General features: G+C 39.7%; 1 protein-coding gene across 1 annotated transcript in view; it reads left to right on the top strand.

Moving 5' to 3' along the window:
- SESN3 (sestrin 3) overlaps positions 1–24,272 on the top strand; it is a 68,860-nt gene that overhangs the window by 24,885 nt on the left and 19,703 nt on the right. Inside the window, exon 2 of the mRNA XM_034408801.3 lies at positions 22,464–22,529. Within this exon, the coding sequence (XP_034264692.1) occupies positions 22,464–22,529 (66 nt within the window). The remainder of the gene's footprint in view (positions 1–22,463; positions 22,530–24,272) is intronic.

Here is a 24,272-nt window from a genome sequence, read left to right as displayed (position 1 = left end):
CTGGTGGGAGGCACACACACATGCGGCAGAATTGAACTGGGGTGACAGCTCGCATACCCACAGAGAGGGCATTGTGTGCTACCTCTGGCACGCGTGCCATAGGTTCGCCATCACAAATCTAGAGCATTGCCATCTGGTCTTCACCTGTACTTCGATTCTCATTGTTTCATGTAAGAAATTCCTGTGTCCTCGGTTTCCTCTCTGACATTGTTGTTCCTCTCTTCCTACTTCAGCCTCTCAAAGCTGGCATCACCAATGCTCAACTGTTCCTTGGCTTCAAAGGTAGCTGTCTGTCAGTCTGTCTAGATTTAGGCACCATTCAAGCCAGCACTTAAATGCTGAGTTTAGGTGCAGATATTTTCTTTTTGGCGTGCTCGCACACACACACACACACACATACACACACAGAGAGCTCTCATTTACTTGTTGCACAATTCAATCATCATTCCTCCTTTCATTGCTCTCTCACTATATCACTTGAAAAAAGTTCTCTCCATACTTCTTACTTTTATCTTCTGAACAAAAATGGAACTTCATGAAGTAAGATGGCTATTTAGCACATCAAGTTTTAGAAGTTTTGCATGTGAATCTAGATGGGGCTAGGGGTGGGGATAACGTGGAGAAAAATGCCAGTTTAGAAATAAATGACTGCCATTCAAATATAAGTATGGAAAAAATCTATAAAGGGGAAGTCTGTGAATGGGTGATGGATGTTCCCCCTCAGTTGGCCATTCAAGAATTAACGTCTGATTGTCAGATGTCAGTCTTCTGCTCTCCCCTGTAAAGGTGGGTGGACCTCAACCCTTCAAAGTGAAAAATGCTTCAAATAGGACAATCCCTAATAATAGGCTTGTTGAATTTTGTGTGGGTAGCAGTAGAGGCAGATCTGTGGGATATGATGATGAACAGATCACTTGCAAAAGAATTTTTTTCTAAATAATCAACTGATTATGAAATGTTCCTGAGTGACTGGCTTGACCTTTAGTAAAATTGTCACTGTTTATTCATTCTTCCTTTTTGACAAAAATAGAATTCGAGTTTAACCCTTCTCAGGAATTGGGGAGAATCTAGTTCTTGAATTTCAGGTTTATGAGGTACAGTATTATTTTTGCATGCCTCGAACTACAAGACGGTCATCACTGATAATGAATTTGTAGCATCACTATTCATTGAAGTACAACCCTGAGAAAAGGGGTTATTTTTACTTGGTATTGTATGACTTTCATGTTGTATCCTTTAGTGTAGACATAATTAAAATGTTGGAAACTAATAGGGAGAGAACCGCTACAAATTATAAATGTGACCTCCAGGAGAAAGGCAGAAAATGGTAACCTCCTAAATCTGTGCATTGAGTATGAATATGGCAAATTAAGAGCATGAAGCAAAACCTGCTTAAAGAATACTGATTTGTTTTTCAGGGGGAAAAAAAACATTACAAGTTTAAAATATCCTTATTTAGCTATGAAATTAATGTTATGTCAGTGCTCAAGAGATGGAGGGACGCAGTTCAAATTTTAGGGATGCATATATTAAATTCCTTGAATTTATGAATTTATGAATGTAATGACCAAATTATAGAGCCGAGGTGGTGCAGTGGTTAGAGTGCAGTACTGCAGGCTACTTCAGCTGACTGCTAACTGCAATTCGGCAGTTCAAATCTCACCAACTCAAGGTTGACTCAGCCTTCCATCCTTCCGAAGTGGATAAAATGAGGACCCAGATTGTTGGGGGCAAGAGGCTGACTCTGTAAACCGCTTAGAGAGGGCAGTAAAAGCCCTATGAAACGGTATATAAATCTAAGTGCTATTGCTGTTATGTAAGCAAATACACAGATAGACACTGCTATAGAATGAGCTAAAAACCCAGTGAAATAGAATAGATCCAATCTTTCCTTCAGGCATTCTGAATGATCTAAATAGCATTCTTTCTTCTGGGTGATCTAAATAGCATTCACCGCCAGCGCCCACGAGCAAACCAGTAGCGACGGGATTTCAAACCCAGTACTGCCCCCAGCCCATAATAACCACCCTGTGGATTGATCTGAGATATATACTAGTGAGCTTTCATGGCTGATATTGGGTCTCCCAGCTTCTAGTCTAACACCATAATTGCTGTACCACCCTGGCTTTCCAGAGTGCATGCTAGGCATGGTTTTTTTTTTTCCTAACTTTTTTTAAAAATATCATCGATCCATTTTGGAAGAAAGAAATGATTAAAATATTTGTTTCTTAAATTGATGCCTTTTTAAAATAAACGCATTCTGTGCCAGACTGTCAGAAATTATCCCAGTGCTGTGATTTAAGCAATTATACCATATCATATACACTCAGCGTATTTTGTTTTCTTTTTTCACCTGTGGTATGGGATAAAAGGTTGAAATAATATATACTGTATATGGGCTGTCTAGCTAAAGAAGAAAGGCAAAAGGCCAAGATCTAAAACCGTGTAGCTAAACTACATCCTAAGTCTGTAAAATGGAATATTTGGATAATTACTTCTTAATTCCTATCAGTTTCAGCAGAAGATGCCAAACAGACCTCAGGAGCTCTCCTAGTAAAATCAAAGCCATCTGCAGAAATTAATGTGGGATTCTGTTCCTCCTGTGGGTTTTCATTATGAGAATGCAGCGATTTAAAGATTATTTTCTCGCTGCGAAACTTTTGTTTCTTTGGGCTTCTGTTTGATGCAGATTGCTCTAATTTTTTCAGGCAGGACATATATTTTCACCCAAAAACTTTTTTAAATTTTTTATTTTTAAATACAGGTCATTTCAAATATATTCAAAAGCAAAATTCTTGGGACTTTTGGCGCATTTGAATACTTTGAATAGCTCCCTTGTACTTTCTACATTCATTCTGTTTGCATAAAGTTTCCTTTTCTCCTAATACTGTGAGGGGCAACCCAAAAGTTAGCTTCCTTCTTTTGAGTGAGAAATACATTTTTGCATGTTATTTAGGGCACAATGGCAGGATGTTTCCATTGATGTAGATGGTGGGGACGAATCCATTGAAGAATAATAATGATGGAAAACTTGCCTGTTTTGTGGCTCCGACTATTTAAAGTTTTAATAAAAGCAAACACTACGTCTTGCAATTCAGTTGCCATTAAGTTACAGTAGACAGTGGTGGAATATCATGTCGCTTTATTTACCCGCTCATTAGAAGTTGGCTTTGAACTGCAGCTATGGGAAGCTGTCTTTTCTTGAGCAGAGAGGAATAGTGGTCAGCAGGCAGTTTTCAGATGTGGCTGAAACACATGTTCTTGCTTTGACATTGGCTGGGAAGCAAAAAGCTGTCTTTAAAAAGCATCTTAGATATCAAGTGTCGTTTTGATGAAAAGATAAGAAAGGGATAAACTAGGATTATGATCCGAACATAGAGGGCATTTTTTTGCAGAATACACTATCCATTTCTGTTTTCAGATTGGTAAGGATCATTTCACACATCATACGGAGGGACTCCTGAGTTTTCCAACAAGTCACTAGGGAGACATAGCAAACTGAAGGTTTTTGATAATGGTATCGTCGTTATGTTTTTCTTCATAAATGCATGATGAAAGATGGTTTTGGAAGGGATCTTGTTCCAGTCTACTTAATTCAGTGCAGGATTTGCAGTTCAGGTTGCAATATTTGACTAAGGTAAAGGTAAAAGGTTCCCTTCACATATATGTGCTAGTCGTTCCCAATTCTAGGGGGCAGTGCTCATCTCCGTTTCAAAGCTGAAGAGCCAGCACTGTCCGAAGACGTCTCCGTGGTCATGTGGCCGGCATGACTAAACGCCAAAGGCGCACGGAACACTGTTACCTTCCCACCAAAGGTGGTCCCTATTTTTCTACTTGCATTTTTTTTTAATGTGCTTTCAAACTGCTATGTTGGTAGAAACTGGGACAAGTAACGGGAGCTCACCCCGTTACGCGGCACTAGGGATTCGAACCACTGAACTGCCGACCTTTCGATCGACAAGCTCAGCATCTTAGCCACTGAGCCACCGTGTCCGCATTAATACTTGGCTAATGGAGCTCTATTTAAATACCATCCTTGAAAGAAAACCTATCAATCTCCATGGTTTACTATTAGGCCTTTTCTCCCAAGGTTTAGCTGAATGCTGCTTTCTTGCAGTGATTATCTATCCTGGCCTCTGGATCAGAAAAAGAACAAGCTGACTTCTTCTTTATTATATATATCTATTTATATATCTAAAGATTTATATTGCAGCTTGCCAGCAGGCTAATTTTGCACAGCTCTTTCAGATTCCTCCTACTTCAGCCAAGGCAAGTTGATTGATGCCATTCTTAAAATGTGGTGCCCACTTCTATGTAGCATTTTCACTCTACATTGTTATTTGTACACCTGAAAAATGAAAGGTTAAAGTGGAGTCCAGTTTGGCTCAGTTTTCTTCATCAGACGGAGCAATGTGTTAATTATTTCTCCAACTTAAGCAGAAATGCTTCCAGACAAAAGGCTACCCACTCAAACCTGTCTGTCTGTCTCTGTCTCTGTCTCTCTGTCTCTCTCTCCCTCCCTCCCTCCCTCTCTCCCTCTCTCCCTCCGTCCCTCCCTCTCTCTCTCTGAAGGAAGATTGAAAAATATAGGAGAGTTATAAATGGAATATAATGATTAAAGTTCTCAGTAAAATTAATGAAGCAAGGCGATTGCAGGGTAAAAGTTTCAGCTGGAAACAATCCGTGTTTTCTTGAAAATAAATCACATTAACTTAATGCATTTAAATTCTTAAAATTACCAAGTTTTCATAAAGAAGCTTACCACCGTTTTATTCTTTATTAAACTTGTTTGTGAAAAAAGCCTTAAGATCAGCTTGATGGCAATGATTTAGTTCCATGCACCTCCGTTCATTTTGTTTGTTTGTTTGTTTTAAACTTTATGCAAAGGTGAAACTACAAAATACGGTATTTTGAGAAAGAAGACTTGTTAGGAAAGATGTATCTTTTTGCCTTATCCTATTCTTCTGACGAAAGAACCATGAGTCAATTTGGCTCTTCATACTGCAGCCTCAGCAATTATACTGACCAAAGGGAAGTCTGGTTGCAAAATTAATGTATAACAAACAGAAGTTCAACTCTTCCTATAGCAGTTTAATCAAGCTTTCTCTTTCTTTCTATTTCAAAATCTATGAAATCGTGCAAACCACTCTTAATTGCTTATGTTGTATACATTTTTGGAAGGTCCAAAATTACTTTTCAGGAAAACAACCTGTGGCATTCAAGGTTTATTTAACTATTCTGTGAAGCATTGCTATTTGCTTTAGAAATTCTTAAACGTGATTCACGTCAAGATTTATGTTGCAACATTTGTGCCAAGATGTAAAGCTGATTTCTTAATCTGTGAAATAGAGAATTGTTCAATGAGTGAAGTGTCCAAGGATTCCTTTCAATTCTGAGGGGTTGGGGGTGGAGCAGCCTCTAGCGTTCTCAAAGATTTGTCAAAACCATGAACTTCAGTTAGTCTTCTAAACTTCTAGGATTCTCCCAAAGAATCATAGTTTTCTACCAATTTCAGCTTTTTGTGAATGTATACTGAAGATTCTCAGTTTGGAGATAGATAGTGGATACAGTCCCCAATCAGCACTGTAGAAGAAATTCTTAGAAGTGGCGCAAAATAGCCGAAAAATGCATCCTTTATTTATAACTGCTCCCAGATCACTTACTGAACCTTACAAAGATGGCTTGGTGATAGCATAGCATATGGTGAGATGTAGTGCACAAGACTTCACCAGCACTGTTTGATATTTCTGGAAATAGGCTGACTTCAGGGGTGAAATTCAGCAGGTTCTGAGAGGTTCTGAAGAACTGATAGCGGAAATTTTGAGTAGTTCGGAGAACCAGCAAATACCTCCTCTGGCTGGCTCCAGGGTGGGGTGGGAATGGAGGTTTTGCAATATTGTTCCCCCAGGAGTGTGGTGGGAATGGAGATTTTGTAGTATCCTTCCCCTGCCACACCCACCAAGCCACACCACGCCCACCAAGAGGAAACAGGGAGAGAGTGGGCGAAAGAGAACACAGATTCTGATCTTTGTCATCACAATCAACTAGCGCTAAAAAAAAAAAGAAAATAGAAAAGTACAGTATACCCAGTTAAGTTGCCTCAACTACTATACATTTTGTGGTATGTATATCTTGTAACAATTTGCACAACAGCCTGAGTTAGAAAAATGAAATATTTTTTAAAAAAGTATATCATTCTTGTCCAGTCTCTGTGTTGTCTAGATTCTATATACAAAGAAGTTTTGTTTTTTTTAAATGGAGATATATTAAATTTAGTATTTCTGTGTGCTTCTACCAGTGGTGGGTTTCAAATTTTTTTACTACCAGTTCTGTGGGTGTGGCTTGGTGAGTGTGGCATGGCTTGGTGGGCATGGCAGGGGAAGGATACTGTAAAATCTCCATTCCCACCCCATTCCAGGGGAAGGTTACTGCAAAATCCCCATTTCCTCCCAATCAGCTGGGATTGGGAGGCAGAGAATAGATTGGGGCGGGGCCAGTCAGAATTTTTACTACCGGTTTTCCGAACTACTCAAAATTTCCGCTACTGGTTCTCCAGAACTGGTCAGAACCTGCTGAAACCCACCTCTGGCTTCCACCCATGCATACAGAAATCCATGGTAATTCTTTCATTTTGCTTCATCTGTAGATCATGCCCAGCTGACTAGCGCTAAAAAAAAAAAAAAGAGCACATTTACCCAGAACCAATTCTCCTTTTTTATTTACTTTGTTCCCAGTAGATGCAAGTTAAAAAGTACCTCAAGAGAACTGTAATGAACCCTAACCAGGAGAACTTTATATATTATCTAATGATTTCATAGCAGTAGCTCTTACTGAAACAGCTATTGGATTGTCTGCTTGTTCAGTATTGTTTTACATTTCTTAATAGCCTCCAGAGAGATTAGATGGGCTATGATATTGGGATGTCTGCTCAGTTTCCTGGAACATATTACAAGAACATTTCTGAACTCTGATCCATATAAAAATAATCCTCCCAGGTTGGTTGCCCTCTAGTCAGTTTCATGCAGCTTTGCATGGCACCAGTCTGTAGCAGTCAGGACCCACACTGTGGAAATGATTGAACACAGAGTGGCCTGGCTCTCCTATGTAGTCTTGAAGTGCCTGTTCTAGTTCCTGCTCTAGTTAATGTAAAAGCAACCCCAAAAAAAGATTACATGGAGTTTCGTTATTAGAATTGCTTTATTATCTGCCAGAGGCAGGAAATGGCTCTGCACTGTTGCCTTTGGTTCTATTGCTGAATTGGAGTTTTGTCATAGACAAGGTTAACCAAATACATTTTCTTCCTTGGTCAATATTAACTCTTCATATGCTGTTGGCCTCTTTCTCCCTTCTAATCTACCAGTATGAAGTCTTGAAATGTGTTACTGGTTTACACATAATCCCTCTGAGATTCCAGGGATTTTCTAATGTACATATGCTTATTTACACATGGATCAGAAATTATTTACCTGTGCATCTATATATATAAAAGCAAAAACCACTCACGCATTAATCACGAAATCTCCAGAACTGTAAAGCCTACAAACTTGAAATTTGCCCCGTATGTTCCTCTTGGCTTCTAGATGCTCACTAAGAAAGTGATTTCAAAGTGATGGTCATTTTTCGAAATGACCATCAGAGCATTAGTATTTCCTAGATTATTATTAACACGCTCTGATGCTAATTAGTTAGATGTTCTACTCCCCCTCCCAACTTGAAAATAACTCTGGAGAAAATGGGATAGCATAGAACAGGCTTCTGTGGGGCAAGTTTCATGGAGAGAAGGGGCTAGAAAGCCTGAGGGAGAGAAGGGGATAGGATAGGAGATATTTCTGTGGGGCAAAGCTGAGGGAGAGAAGGGGATAGGATAGGGGAGGATTCAAGCTGTAAGTGTCAATTTATCAAGCCCAATCACATAATTCCGTAGCGAAGCACAGTGATCCAGCTAGTTTACCATATACTTACAATCAGTTGCTTAGTGACCATTCAAAATTACGATGGACAACTCCAAAGATACTTACAGCCCACTTCCAAAGTTCCAATGGCTGCCCCCTCCATGGTCACATGACTATATTATGGGTGTTTAGCCATTAACCCGTACTTACAGTCATTTGCAGTGTTCCACGGTCACATGATTGTGATTTATGACAAAACTGGCCTTCCATTTTTGGTGAAAATGCCCCATAGCAAACAATGGGTTTGTTTAATGACTGCTGTGATTCACTTAACAGCCACTTCAAAAAAGAAAATCAAGTCGGTTGTATGGGTGACCCCCCTTTGCAGCTATCATGATTTATGACCATAATGGGCACGCTTCAATGCAGTCATATGTCAAGAACTAGCTGGTATAGGATGCTGTACAAACATTTGTTTAAAGAAAGGATTAATCTCATGGCATCTATAACAATTATTTATGACTTTTCTGTATAAACACAAATGGGATTCAGTAAATACAAAATACTGCTTTTTGTTGAATAAAAGTGCTCTGAGATTTATTGAACTTTTTGATTCCCAACACATCTTTCCACCCATTAGTCAAAACAGAAAATAGGAATCTCTGATTTTTTTAAATTTTATTTCAAACATTAAAATCTCCATATGTAAATTCTATCTCCATCAAAATTTTATAGAAGAAGTTTGGAGAGGTCTGTTCTAGGATTTGTTGTCTCTCTTAGTCGATTTAGGTGTTTCCAGGAATAAAAATGGCATACTGTAGGTCCAAATTAATATGTCAGTGGATGTGACTATACATATACTATTTATCCCTTAGGGTAACATACGTTTTTAAAAAGCATTTCATTCTACTAATCGTTCCAAAGTAAATATCCATCAATTTAGTATGAAAAAAAAATGCCATATACTAATAATAAACCCTAATATTTGAATCATTTTCATTATAAGAGGAACAAGAGTTACAGTGGCGCATGGCGCAGAATGCAGTACTGCAGGCTACTTCTGCTGATTGCCGGCTGCCTGCAATTTGGCAGTTCAAATCTCACCAGGCTCAAGGTTGACTCAGCCTTCCATCCTTCCGAGGTGGGTAAAATGAGGACCCAAATTGTTGAGGGCAATAGGCTGACTCTGTAAACCGCTTAGAGGGGGCTGTAAAGCACTGTAAAGCGGTATATAAGTCTAAGTGCTAGTGCTAACTGTTTTGCTTCCAAGAGAATCCAGCTGATAAAAAGTATAGTGTATGAATATTTTAAAGGAATTCAGGAATTCACTAAGAAAAATCATCCTAAATGTGTTAGTCGCCAACAGATATACAAAATGGTATAATTCAAAATTTTAAAAATGAAATCCACCTCCTTTAATAGACAACTACATCTTTTTTTCAGGACTGAAGATCCCCGCAACAAAATAGAAAGATTATATTAAATTTTTGAAAATATATGTTTAGGTTTCCACACAAAATGTACTGTATATGGTTCTCAAAAAGAACATTAACTTTGCCCCAAAATGTTAATGTCTACTGCATATTGTTGGATTTAATGTGAAGAGTTAATAAAATAATAAGAAAAAAAGTATAATATTTCTATTCAACGTCTTTAATGTTAAAAGAAAAAATGCTTTGTTAAAAGTATGTATTACATTGTTTGAATCATTGTTACAGAAAGAGGAACTATTTTGATTTCAAGACAGTCCAACTGATGAAAAATTAAATATATGAATATTTGGCATAAGTGCCAACTTAAATACTAGAGTACTTATATTTCCATGTTTTTTCTAGTCTCTTCTCTGTCTTGAAAAGACTGTTTAGTGATAGGTTGGCTAGGTTTAAAGCCATCTGAACCATTATGTGGGATTTTTCTTTTAAGATTAATCAAAATTCTGACAAGCAAAATTTGGAAATTAAGAAAGTTTTTTGGAAATGCATATGCATTATTTAATAGAAATGTTGGATACCTTATAGACTACTTTTGCTTTTAAAAAAACCCAGATTCCTTGGAAAATTTACATCAATAAACATTTGGGCTGAACATTGATTCAGTGTTTAAAGTTAAGCACTCATTTTTCCCCACTCCCCCCTTACTTACCCTCCTGTACAGAATATTGTCTCCCACACCCATTAAACTGTGCCAAATATATACTTGAACTGGCAGAGCAACTTTTCAAAATGCTTCAATTCACAAAGGTTAATGGAAGAATGCTATCCTATAGCCCATTATTTAGTTGTATGTTTAATTCTAAAACAATTTTAAGAAAGCCTGCAGGGTGCCTAACTGACTACTTTTAAAACTGAAAAAAAAGAGAAAGAAATTACAGATTAATCTCAAGAGAGTTTCAAATGAAATATAAGTCATGCTTTCAAAAATAGTTATTTTAATTGAACAAATGTTAATGCATTCAATTAAAATGCATTTAATTGCATGCATTTAATGAAATGCATTCGTGTAGAGCAGTGTTTTTCAGCCTTAGCAACTCTTAAGATGTGCCGACTTCAACTTCTGGAATTCTGGGAATTGAAGTCCACACAACTTAAAATTACTGAGGTGGCGACACACTTGCCTAGAAGGTGGCTGTTATATTTTGAGTTATCTGGATGCTAACGGTATGTAGCAGTGGTGGGTTTCAAAAATTTTTACTACCGGTTCTGTGGGTGTGGCTTGGTGGGCGTGGCGTGGCTTGGTGGGCGTGGCAGGGGAAGGATACTGTAAAATCTCCATTCTCATCCCACTCCAGGGGAAGGATACTGCAAAATCCCCATTCCCTCCCGATCAGCTGGGACTTGGGAGGCAGAGAATAGATGGGGGCGGGGCCAGTCAGAATTTTTACTACCGGTTCTCCGAACTACTCAAAATTTCCGCTACCGGTTCTCCAGAACTGGTCAGAACCTGCTGAAACCCACCTCTGGTATGTTGGGACTGCATATTTAAAGGATACCTCACTTATATATGATATGCTTAACATATGGAAAAAGTAATGTGATAGAAAAAGCCAAAATAGTGAATTTTAGTTCCACTTTGGGCATGAAAGCTGGCCAGTCATTCTTCTACCCCAATTCACCTCACAGGGTTGTTGTGGGAAAAAGAGGAGGAGGAAGGAGTATTAGGTATGTTCACCGCCTTGAGTTATTTGTAAATATAATAAAGGCAGGATAATTTAAGAATAAAAATAAAAACTTTGGCTATGGTTTGCTAGCTTTTGGTATCAAGCAGCAAACATAATCATTTGTGTGGATGAAGGAACAAATTTATTTTAGAGAGTATATCCATGCAAGCATGCATGCATCCATCCACCACTAAAAGTGTGGCATATTTTTGTACATATTTAATGTACAATTGTACATATTTAATGTACAATTAAATATGTAGCTAACCCACAATTTCACTTTTATTGTAAGTGAGTCACAGCCTAAGCAGATCAAAGTAGATGAAGACACACATTTGTGTCCTTACACCTTTGGCTGACTTTGCAACACCAATAACTTTTCTATATTTAAATCGGTGACCCCAGTCTTTTAGGATGACTTGGCACATTTCCAAACATATTGTCCGTGTTCTCACAAAATGGCTGCCACAGTGGGCACAGCCCATAAGACAACATCCATTTCCTGCAAAGAAAACTGATGAGGATGCTCCCCACAGATTCCTCTAGCTTTCCAAAATACCTTTTATATTTACAAGCTTATCTTTGCTTGGGTAGGCCCGGCCGGGGCTATAGTTTTCCACCACTATTATTATTATTATTATTATTATTATTATTATTATTATTATTATTATTATTATTATTATTATTATTATTATTATTTGCAGGAATGTTTATGGGACTAAGAGGAATTACATTACACCTGATTTTAGTCCAAAAACAGAGAAGAAATTGAAAGGCTGAATGAATATCTGAAAGATGCTACAGGCTGAAACTTGGCAAAGCAGCATGCTTGCTTCCTATTTTATTTTAATAAAAGGATTTTTTTTTAAAAAAAAATGTAAATCAGGTAGTTCTGAGCATAATGACCACCAAAAAAAGAAATCTACATGTACTGGTATGTTAAAGTCTGTAAGCACCACGCTCCAGATCCAGCATAGTAGATGGCAAAATTCAAGCTATATTGCACCAGCCTAGAAATAGGAAGAATGTGCTTTGTTTATTTTTAATTAGTTACATATTAAGTAATATAATTATTGCAACAACAGCTCTGTTGATGAAGAACATAAACTGGTGTTCTCATCCAAATTCTGAATTGATCCAGACCAGAATTCTGTGACATCTAACTGTGCAATAAATAGGATTGTTTTCTCTGTTTTTGGTTCTTGCTTTCATTTTGTGATGTGCAGTTCATCTCCACATCATGCCCCTTGAAAAACATGAGACATCCTAAGGCCCATGGGAGGAGCCCAGAGTGGTAAATCCTGCCTTAGTTAGTTTATCTCCTTGAAGCTCGGCTGAGGCTGGGGTGGTAAATTATGCTGATTACTAGGTTGTTTACTTGTTTACGAGATCAACATGCTCCACCTATTACAACCTTTCCTGCATAGTTAACAGAAACATCATTGCTGTGATTGTCCCAAAGTCTTGAAAAATCTCTAAGCCGAGGGAAGTTAAATAATTAAACATTCATATCTACTTACAAAACAGAAGAAAAACAAGTAGATCATGAAAGAACCTATATTACTTTTAAAGCAGATCTTTTCAGATTATTTATATGAAGCAAAATGTGACATTGGAATGTCTGGTGAAAGCTAGATAATAAATCAGGGAGGAAGTATGTTTTGTAGGAGCTAAGTATGCATAATATGCAAAAAAAAATTGTTGACTGCAATACCAACCATGTTAAAGTGCTTTTGAAGATTCGAGATCAGAGTTTTCTCATCTGATAAATTTGTTTTTTACTTCAGATTACACAAAGTCCTTTTGTCTAACAATTGAGTTAGATTTCAAAGTTTCATGTTTCCAGCAGCACTTCATAGCAAAAGAAGGTTCATTCTATTATTGTAGCTAACAGCCTCTTTCGGGGTGGGTTCTACTTACCTTTACTACCAGTTTGCAACGGGAACATGCATGCAGATCGTCAATTATGACGTCCGGGTTGGCGGGTGGAGCCTCCCACCGCTTTTACTACAGGTTCTAAAGAACCGGACAGAACCAGGAGCAACCCACCACTGGCCTCTTTCCATGATGCTCCAAATAAAATGTTCACAATCCTCATAATCCTCAACTTAAGACCACAACTGAGCCCAAAATTTCAGTTGCTCAGTGAAGCAATTGTTAAATGAGTTTTGCCCCATTTTATAACCTTTCTTGCCACAGTTGTTAAGTGAATTACTGCAGTTGTAAGTTAATAGGATGGTTGTTAAATGAATCTGGCTTCCTTATTGACTTTGCTGGTTAGAAGGTCACAAGGACGCTGCACCTGTCATAAATATGAACCAGTTGCCAAGTTGCCAAGTGTCTGAATTTTGATCAGGATGGGGATACGGCAATAGTCATCAGTGTGAAAAATGGTCATAGGTCACTTTTTTCAGTGACTTTGAATGAACTCTTAAACGAACTCAGTAAACCAGTGTTTCTCAACCTTGGTAGGTTGAAGATGGGTGGACTTCAACTCCCAGAATCCCCAGCCAGCGCTGCTGGCTGGGGGATTCTGGGAGTTGAAGTCCACCCATCTTCAACCTACCAAGGTTGAGAAACACTGCAGTAAACGAACTGTTGTAAGGCAAGGACTACCTGTGTGTGTATAAAAATATAACTTTAGAACTGGTTTTCAAATTAACTACAAAGATCAGCAGAATTCATGTGGTCAGGTATTCCATGTCATTGCTTTAAGCGTGTATGTGTAATGTTTTTTGTTTATGCAGCTATTATACAAACCCAGTATATGTAATTGGCATTACACCACTTTTATGAGCTAGTGAGTTTGTTTGTGTAAAAAAAAGATGTCTTGATTGCTACAAAGGGGGTAGAGGGTAGGCAATTTTCAGTTGGCCATACCTGTATATAACCTTTGGGCCTTGTTTGTCAGGTGGTTGCCACTAGGGTAGATGACAAGATACCACAACATTTTTATTTGTCCAAATGTTTCCACACATTTTCCCCCCAAAATAACCTTGAAGTTATGTCAAAAAGGAAAACGATACTTTTAGCTTGCTCAGAATTAAATATGTTCTCTGTGCCCATGACCCTTGAAGAGCAAGCATGTTTCTGTTTGAATCCATTTTGGATCTTGAAGATACAGGAAAAAACATGCTGTAACCTGTATCTCATACATCTCCTCAACCTTAAGGATAAGAAACATATTTCTAGATAAGCCGAGAACAGAAGTAAAGAGAACCATGACATCTTCATTGAGTATTAGCACAGTTGAAGATTAACCCTGGGAGCTATTTAGGGAAAAAAGGTAGTTGAAGCCAAATTATTTAGAATTATTTATAGCAATTTTATATAGTTTATAGCAATAGAACTTAGACTTATATACCACTTCACGGCACTTTACAGCCCTCTCTAAGCAGTTTGCAGAGTCAGCATATTGCCCCTGACAATCTGGGTCCTCATTTTACCAACCTGGGAAGGATGAAAGGCTGAGTGAACCTTGACACGGTGAGACTCGAACTGCCAGCAGTTGGCAGTCAGCAGCAAAATGCAATAGTTCATTCTAACCACTGTGCCACCATGGCTCTTATGGACAGAATTCCCAAAATGCAAACTTCCCCTCAGTCTTGTGGTAACACTGTAGATCAGGGGTCCCCAACCTGTGGGGTGTGGATTACTAGTGGGCCGTGAGGGGTTTGTAACTGGGCCACAGAAACAGCCGGCAAGCACACGGACATGCACACGCATCCTCATTTGTGCGAGCAGCAGGCGAGCACATGTGCTCCATTTCAATAAGCGACAGGTGTGTGAACACCACTCATGCAAATGGAGCTGCGCTTGTACACACGTGCTTGCTGGCGCTCACACGGAAACATCCCACCCACCACCCACCCCCACCAGTCTGCAAAGCCGGAAATGTTGGGGAACTCTTCTGTAGATTATTCCACTTGAACAAATAAATATAGGGTTCTTGAAGATATAAGCCACACTGATCCATTAAAAAAAATCCTCTGAGTTCCCCCCTCCCCCATTATTATTTCATAAATGAGGACATTAGATAGGCCATACTGGTAACGGTATTCCACCTATAGCAGTGATGGCTAATCTTTTTGGTGCCAAGTGGCCAAAGCATGTGTGTGCACGCACACACCCATAATGCATTGCGTGTGCACCCTCCGCACCTGCACATGTGCACACAACCCCCCTGTACCACCCTCCCCGTGCATGCGTGAGCCCCCTCACGCATGCACACGGGTTCCCCTCGCATGTGCCTCACCCCATCCGGCATGTGCGGCAGTGACCCAAAAATCAGCTGGCTGGCGGGAAGTGCGCAGGCATGCATAACAGAACTAAGCAGGGGCAACGGCTCGTGTGCCCGCAGAGATGGCTCTGTGTGCCACCTGTGGCACGCGTGCCATAGGTTCGCCATCCCGGGCCTATAGTAACCAGATGCCTCCAGATGTAGTGGTTATCACAAGCCTAGATATGGAAACAACATTTCTCCCACAATCACCCAAACATCAGATAGACCAAAGGTTCCATTTCAGCTGTTGTGACTTCAAATTATTGACAGGCTGAGTCTAATAAATCCTTTCAAAAGCTATATAACTGAAAGTTCTCGCACTCATCCTGGGGTAGCAAACTTCACAGGTTAATGATAAAAGTTACTGTGAACAAAATCCTTTTTTTTTTTTTTGTGACAATTTCTCTCCCCACTTACAAACGAAAGAAAGAAAGAAAAGGTCTCACTGAGCTACCTTAGTAGCTCTTCTTTGTTCACATTTATGAATGGTAATTGTCCACCTGCCCTTCTAAAGCAGCAATTTTTGTTCTATTTTGAGGAAAGTGTGAATAGGAGGGTGTTTCCACCGACATGCCTGTGGTTGTGATCAGCCTTTGATCTTTACACTTGATCTGCTACCCCATACATGTAATGCAGGGCTTGGACAAGGCAGAGTAAATCAACAGCACGGCTATCTTGTTGACCGTGTAGTATAGTATAAATTTTTACTTGGATTTTTTTACTGTAGGGGCACTACTTGCTCCATATTTTTATTATCATGTGCACAGTTATATCATGTGCACAATTATAAAGTCCCATAATTTCCAAGATGGACAACCCAATACATGTATGTGGCTGGCCTCAACTGGGAGCAGATTGATTTAAAAACACTTCAGAGAAACATGGTTTGTACCCCTGATGAGATCAAATTAGAGCCTCGGTGGTGCAGCGGACTAAAGTGCTGTTAAGTGCTAGCGCTTAGCTGCCAGCTGTCTGCAATTAGTGCAAGTTCGAATCTCACCAGGCTCAAGGTTGACTCAGCCTTCCATCCTTTCGAGGTAGGTAAATTGAGGACCCGGATTGTGGGGGCAATAAGCCAACTTTGTATAGAACAACACTGCTTAGGGTGGACCGAAAGCCCTAATAAGCAGGTATATACAAAAAAGTATGCAGGCTATTGCTATAATGCATTGTAAGCCACCCTCAGTCTCCGGAGAAGGGCGGCATATAAATTGGACTAATAAATAAATAAATAAATTAGATCAGAGGTGGTATTTAGCCGGTTCGGATTGGTTCGCCCGAACCGGTAGCGGAAATTGGCTCCATGCCATCCTATTTAGGCACTTTTTTTTAGGCCGGGCGTATGTGCGGAAGGTGCGCCCATCAGCAAAGCACATGCACGGTAGGCCGGCTGCATGTGTAGACGGGGCACATGCGAGCACATTTGCGAACCAGTAGAGAAAGTAAGTGAATACCACCCCTGAATTAGATGCTATGTAAAATACATGAACACATTTTCTACCATAATAATTTTTGAAAAATAATAATAATCACATTTGGGCTATAGGGATAGGGAATTTAACACTTCAGTACTTCATGAAAATCTACCCCCAGCTGCAAAGCTGTGTTTTGTGCAAGATGGGTGGAGAAATAAGGGTGTCTCCCCATGTGAAGCCAATCTCTTTGGAAGAGATGGATTTAATCAAAGCAGTAGCATTAGTGTAGGGGATGGTTGAATATTCCATTTGCTCAGATTTCCTTTGTGATCTAATTGGGCTAAAGCAGGGATTCTCAAATTTTTGACCCAATTAATTTTGACCCCAGTGGGGGGTTCCTCCCAGTTCGGGCCTGTTCCGTCGAGCCGGTAGCGGTGACGATATGATGTCACCGAACCGGTTCTGCCCCCCCGCCCCCCCGGCGTTATTCTTACCTTTTATTTGGCCCCATCCCCAATCTATTGCTGCCTCCTGAGTCCCAGGTGATTGGCTAGAAGGAAAAAGCTGTTTAAACTCTTGCCGTGGGGCTTCAAAGGGCTGCCCTACAGCTGATCAGTGTTAAAAGGCAGTGTGGTGGTAGACCGGTGCCTCCGTAAACAAATGAGTAGACCCGTGCCTGCAAAAATAAATGGGTAGACTGGTACAGCTCTGCAAGCAGTTAAAAGCCTGGTAGACCAGTACCTCTGCTAAATCCTAAAGAATTGTCACATGACCATCAAGCCACGCCTACAAAATAAGCCACGCCCACAGAACCGGTAGTAAAAAATGTAGAACCCACCCCTGCCACTTTCCTGGTATTGAACAATGCCATTAGTCCCACAAAAAAACATCTTTTTTTTTAACACACACATCTCAATAGCAACAGTCCCAAACTGGATCCTTCACTCACAAACAAGCAATTACAAATTCTCCACTACCTCCTGGATATGCCCAAAATTATTCACTTGGAGATAATTACCCACAATTTAAGAACCTCTGGGCTTTAGCAACCATTAAAAAGAAAAAATTAAAACTCAGCCATGTGAAATATGCTCATCCTGGTCTGTATTTTTTCCTGTTCTATTAATTTCCTAACTATTTGGTAGAAGTACATTTTCAAAATGCCCTGGATGGGCAAACATGTCACCATTCGAACTGGCCAAGGTAGGAAAGTTCCAATTTGACTTACGGCCACTGGCTGTATCCAAAAGATCAGTTCACCCTCTTGCGTGCATACATAGCATTAAAAATAATGTGAATGCAGCTGAGAGCACCAATTCTTACATGGGGTTACGAGTGTGTGTATTTATGCTTATCTTTGCAGCATCTGCTAAGGTGAATTTCCCTGCAGCTGAACTGCTTTGTTGTAAGCAATAACTTGCTTAGTGCTGCCATCTAATGAGTTCCCTTTTGACTGATTTGCCAGTAGAACATTGAGACTCGTAGTCCCAGCTGCTCAGAAGTACTGTATGGAATAATTGTTGTTCTAATACTCTGAAATGCCATATAACAAACAAGTTTATGGTTCTGGTTTGCGCTTGACATGGTGTTATATATTTGGTCTTGACTTTAACCTGCAATAAAATGTGGGAAGCTGGCCCTTCCTGGATTAATAGTTCAAAGGTGTTCGCTGTTCTATAATGCTCGCACCTTTATTTGTTTCTTCCCTCCAAAATAGAAACAGTGATCTCAAGCGATTTAATATTTTATATAAGAAAAAAAAAACTTGGAGAAAAAAGTTGAGAGATTCACAATTGCTAGCCCTGGGACCATACTTGGCCTCTTTGGATTGACCTATCCAAGAAATATAATATTTTTATTGGTTGTCTCTATAGACATTTCTAGACCACTCCTGTCTGGTGTTCATGGGAGGAGAACCAGACATCACTGCACCATCACTTCCTCAAGGAAAGTCTCCTAAAACGATTCTTGATGGGGAAGAAAGACCCAAATGTTTCAAATGCAAATCATACAGATAATAGTTCCTGCCTACCTAGCAGTTTGAAAGCATGCAAGTGTGAGTAGATAAATAGGTACCACTTCGATGAGATGGTAGCAACATTTTGTGCGCCTCAGGGTGTAGTTAAGATGGCCATATGGCCACAGAAGTGTCTTCGGGCAACGCTGGCTGCCTCAGCTAAGAAAAGGAGATGAGCACAACCCCATGACTAGACAGGGGACCTTTACAGACAGTAGTTAAGTTCAGATAGTAGTTAACTTCTGAACACTATCCAAGAATAAAATAAAACAACTGAGACTTCTGATTCTTCCCCTTTTCAGTTAGTTATTGTCTAGTATCTTTTTTAGAAAGTGAATCAATGTTTGTGTTTCGTATAGAAGGAAGTTGGAATTCTGACAGCTCTTCATTGCGTTCTTTCTTTTTTAATCAAAAGCTGCATTTTATTAGAAAAACCATTTCCCCCTTCAAAACTTTCACTTCACCCACACCAATTTAATGTTTTCCTGGAACTAAATTAGCAATTAAAGAATGGCCCTGGTCCAGCGAACAGTTGGCTCCGTAATATAGTTCCATCTCTGAAAGTATGCAGGTCTGGACTTGCTTAGTACCTGGGTGGAATAATGTCTTGTGGAAGAGTGGGTAATATGAGGAATAATTTAAAATCACACAAATGCACATACACATCCTTCAGAGTCAGACTCAAATATTTCCTGTTTGATCAGACTGATATTTTTACTGGAAGTTTAAGTAGGGTTTTGAGAAGGTGGTATCTCCAAAATGACCTTCATGAAAGAGGCTGTCTTACTGCCAAGTTGGTATTAGGAGAAGAGAAATAAATTTACACCCTTCTTGTAACTGATCTATGATCTATGTGTAGTCACTTGAGGATGACCCCCAGTTACAGTTGTTCTGGCTAGTACTGTAATCTAAATGATGGAATACTGGCTACTATATTTTAGATGACTTTTTTTTTTTAAAAAAAAAGTTCACTTGTAAAGAAGACGATTGTCAGTAGCTGCTAGTTATAAAAGCTGTAGGGCAGGGGTATCAAACTCAAGATTCGCAGGCTGGATATGGCCCACGGGGTGCTTAGAACTGGCCCGTGGGGCCACCCTGGAAACAGTGAAGGACCAGCCAGTGGTGCCTCTGCCAGTGAAAACAGGCTCCCAATCTTCATTTTCAGCTGGGACGGCCTCCTGCAACCCTCTGCCAGTGAAAAAGGAGGTCGCGGGCGGCCCTCCCAATCTCCATTTTCACTGACAGGATTGCAGGAGGCCGTCCCAGCCGAAAATGGAGATTGGGAGCCCGTTTTCTCTGGCAGAATACTTGGGCCAGCACAGGTGCCCCTGACACGAGTGACGTCAAGTTGGCCATGCCCCCTGCCCACCCCCCCCCCAAGGTCAAACACAACCCTGATGCGTCCCTCAATGAAATGTAGTTTGACACCCTTGCTGTAGGGTATTGCCGGTGTCTGAAGTAGTATGCCACTGAACGTCAGCTGTCTGAGAAGTAAAAGTGTTTGGAAAACCACCTCTCAGCAAAACGAAGTTGTTGCTGTGAGGAAAAGTAGGACGACTAAGTGCAGTGTGTGCACCCCCTTGAGCACCTGCATGAAAAGCAAGACATAAATCAAATTAATAAATGACTAGTTACAGTAAGTCTGCCTCATTAAGATATTTTAATAAATTAATCCCAGTATCTCAAGATGTTTATGTTCACTCCCATGTTCCTAGATCCTGACGAATAGCTATGTAAACACTTGACCATTTTAATGTTGCCATTAGTTTATTAACAATATATTATTTTATGTTAATAACAAACACATACATACACACACACACAAGTTTTTTATATCTCTCCCACTTTTTTAATGATGCTAATTGACAGGAGCTTCAACGATTTTCAAGTTCAGATCCGTCATTTTTAGGACACTAGGTTTTTGAAAACTCAGGTAGTAATTCTTGATTTTGCACTGGGGATACAGCTTTGAAGATCAGTAGGGGAGTTCGAAACAACTTCCTCCTAGAATCAGGGGTGGGTTCTACTTACCTTTACTATCGGTTTGCAGCGGGGCCGCGCAAGAATTCTTCTGCGCATGTGTTTTGATGACATCGGGTTCGGTGGGCTGAGCCTCGTGCCCGGTGCGAACCGGGGGCAACCCACCACTGCCTAGAATGAATGTAGACCGGGAGTGCACTTAAAGATTGATTTGGAGCAGTGTTTCTCAAACTGAACAATTTCAAGATGTGTGGACATGCTGCTAGGGAATTCTGGGAGTTGAAATCCATACATCTTCAAGTTGTTGAGAGACTCTGGTTTTGAGAGAACAGAACTAAAATGAATTTCTCATAGAAATGCAGTAGTCCAGGAATTACAGGGAAAATGGCCAATGATTTTGCAGATTAAGGATATGAGGTTCCAACAGATCTGGAAGGCATTATGTTAGGAAAATTTTCCATGGAGGGAAAGTCAAGATTGAGAAGGTGCTACATTACATTTTTCTGAATATTTAATATTGTTTTTGAACTTGAGAGTAAAGTGACAAAAAAAAGAGAACACACTAAAGTACCAAAACATGGGAAATTTAAAATTAATAATCAGCTATCATGGAACAAGCATACTGCTTTTTATAGCTTCAACTCTAGTGCAAAATTTTCAAGAGTTGGAAACAATTTGCATTAATTCTTTACATGTCTGCTTTTTCTGCTCAGCAAGCTTGACAGATGCATTTTGACTTGGCAGTTCTTCGTTTTATTTTATTTTTTTCTTGTTGGAACTTGCTGCAGCTTATTTTTCTGATACTTTCCAAGAACTGACATATTGTTTGACTGCCTTGGAGCATGTATTTATGTATTGTTGAGATGTCAAGATTCGTTTTTGTGCCCACCTGGAATAAAACACTCCAATCTTACATCAGGCCTGTGGTTAGTGAAAATTGCTATCGGACCAGAAGGGTTTCCAAATACTTTGTTTTGTCATATTACTGACATAGCAATCTGTGGGTGGTAGAATTCAATGTGAAATAAATCTGACTTGTTTAGAAGGCTTTGGTTAAGAACAGTGGTGGGATTCAAAAATTTTTACTACTGGTTATGTGGGTGTGGCTTGCTGGGCGTGGCAGGGGAAGGATACTAGAAAATCTCCATTCCCTCCCCACTCCAGATGAAGGTTATTGCAAAATCCCCATTTCCTCCCGATCAGCTGGGATTCGGGAGACAGAGAATAGATGGGGGTGGGGCCAGTCAGAGGTGGTATTTACCGATTCTCTGAACTACTCAAAATTTCCACTATCGGTTCTCCAGAACTGGTCAGAACCTGCCAAATACCACCTCTGAATCGGGTGTCTTTTTATAAATTCCGAGACCACTTTTGTTGCTTTTGTAAATTATCGTTATCTTTTCCCACCTATATCACCCATTCTCTCCAGCAGGCCATCTCTGCAATTGGATTGGAACAATGGAAGTTGAGTTGGAAAATAGCACTTACAGATATATATTTTTTTCAGTTTGTAGAAGGGTTTGTGGGCCATGCCATGGGCTTCCGACACTGACCTCTTACTTAGGTTAGTCGTGAGACAAGATATTAAAATATAGCCATAGGTTTCATAAAAGTTTTTGCAGTCAACATCAATTGATTCATTACTACCTGGAAATCTTAATATTAAAGAGGACACAAGTAAAGTTATGCTAAAAATTCCATCTGTTACTTTCTTTTACAGGAAAAGAAAATCAGAGTATCTCTGCCTTTAACAAGAGGACCAAGTGCCTTTATACCAGAGAAGGATGTAAGTCGTTTTTGTTTTTTCCTTTCTTTGAAGAAATGAACATGAAGCAGCAAAGTAGTGCAAAGAGATTATGGACCTATTGAATAATTTCCACCATGGCCATTTCAATTTACGGAATATCCCAACAGTTTAAAATCCCAAGCTTTGAATCAAGCTATTGAGGCTTAGTCTGATGTTCAGGAAATTCAAAAGCTTAATCTTTGGTAGCAAAACTTACTAAAAGTTCTATTTTTTTTCTCTTGTGAATTAAAATGGTTATTTTGAACCTGGATATTTATGTATTGGATTTTAAATGATTTGAATGCTTTTGGTTGTTAAGAATGTATCAGCTAGAGTGGACTGCATGTTATGAATATTTATGGCACATTAAATTATGCATTTTAATAATAGTCTAAGCTTCTTTAACTTTTTGAGGGGGAAAAAACTGTGTCAAGGAGGAGGAATATTAGGATAGATTTGAAAATAATATGAATCTGGTGGTGACTAATGATAGATCTTTATTTGTGCTTGTTGTGCAGGAATGTCCCCAAATTGTGCAATACAAGAATATGGCACTGAAAATTAAGGGGTTTTTTTTCCGGGGGAGGGGTTAAGGAAGAATTAGGATAAAACTGCAGCTAAATAGTCAGAATATGGGGAGATAATACACAGAGCAGTACTTTCTTAGTAATGGCTTAGCAATGATAGAATGGCTGGGAAAAACTTGTTTGGCCATTTCACCAGTGGATTTGGGCAATTCTAATTACAAATAGTCTTCAACTTACGACCAGAATTGAGCCCAACATTTCTGTTGTTAAGTGAGACCTTTGTTAAGTGAAATTGACCCCATTTTAGGACCTTTCTTGCCTCAGTTGTTAAATAAATCACTGCAGTTGATAAGTTAGTAACCCGGTTGTTAAGTGAATCTGGTTTCCCCATTGACTTTGCTCGTCAGCAGGTCGCAAAAGGTGATCACATTACCTTGGGACAAAACAACGGTCATAAATATGAACCAGTTGCCAAGCCTCTGAATTTTCATCACGTGACCTTGGGGGGGATGCTGGAAAAGTCGTAACTCTGAAAAACGGTCATAAGTCACTTTGTTCAGTGCCATTGTAACTTTGAACGGTCACTAAATGAACTTCTGTAAGCCAAGGACTATTTGTATAAGCCATAATATAGTTGTTTTACTTACAACAGCCTAGACCAATCCTAAAAAAGAACCATAAGGACTTTGTCTTCTGTTTTTCAAATCCTTTCGTATTTTATTTTGCTGTATCTGGACTTAGGATATTGCTTCATTTTTGTTCTTTGCTCTGCCTACTTTTTCTGGTATTGGCCATAGAACAAAAAAAAAATAGATTGCTTGTGTCAGAATTGCCGCCTCACGCCTGTGCTCTGCAGTTGTTTCGGTACCAGTCTGCCATGAATCCGGTGGGGAAGGGGAGGAGGAAGGGGAGCACTTTGGGGGGAAAGTGAAAGTTAAGAAAACGAAGTTGCCTGCCCGAGACGGTGCTTCAAGGTCACTCCGCGATGAGAAGAATGCAGCTGCAAGCCAGCCTGCAATCAGAGTGGCCGTTTCCAAAACCTCTTCTTCAAAATTGATTGGACGATGGGGGATCAGCAATGGGAAGGGTCGAATAAGCGGGGAGAAATTTTCACTTGGGGTTTTGGCGCCCGAATTTCAGTTCTGGCTTTGCAGTACTGTAATTCACTTGACTTCTAGTACACTATACCTTTCTCACCAAATGGAGTTAAGGATCG

Source organism: Pantherophis guttatus, chromosome 5 (genome assembly GCF_059756535.1).
Source record: "Pantherophis guttatus breed Tessera chromosome 5, ASM5975653v1, whole genome shotgun sequence".
NCBI lineage: Eukaryota > Metazoa > Chordata > Lepidosauria > Squamata > Colubridae > Pantherophis > Pantherophis guttatus.
This window is presented reverse-complemented; position numbering and strand designations above follow the sequence as displayed.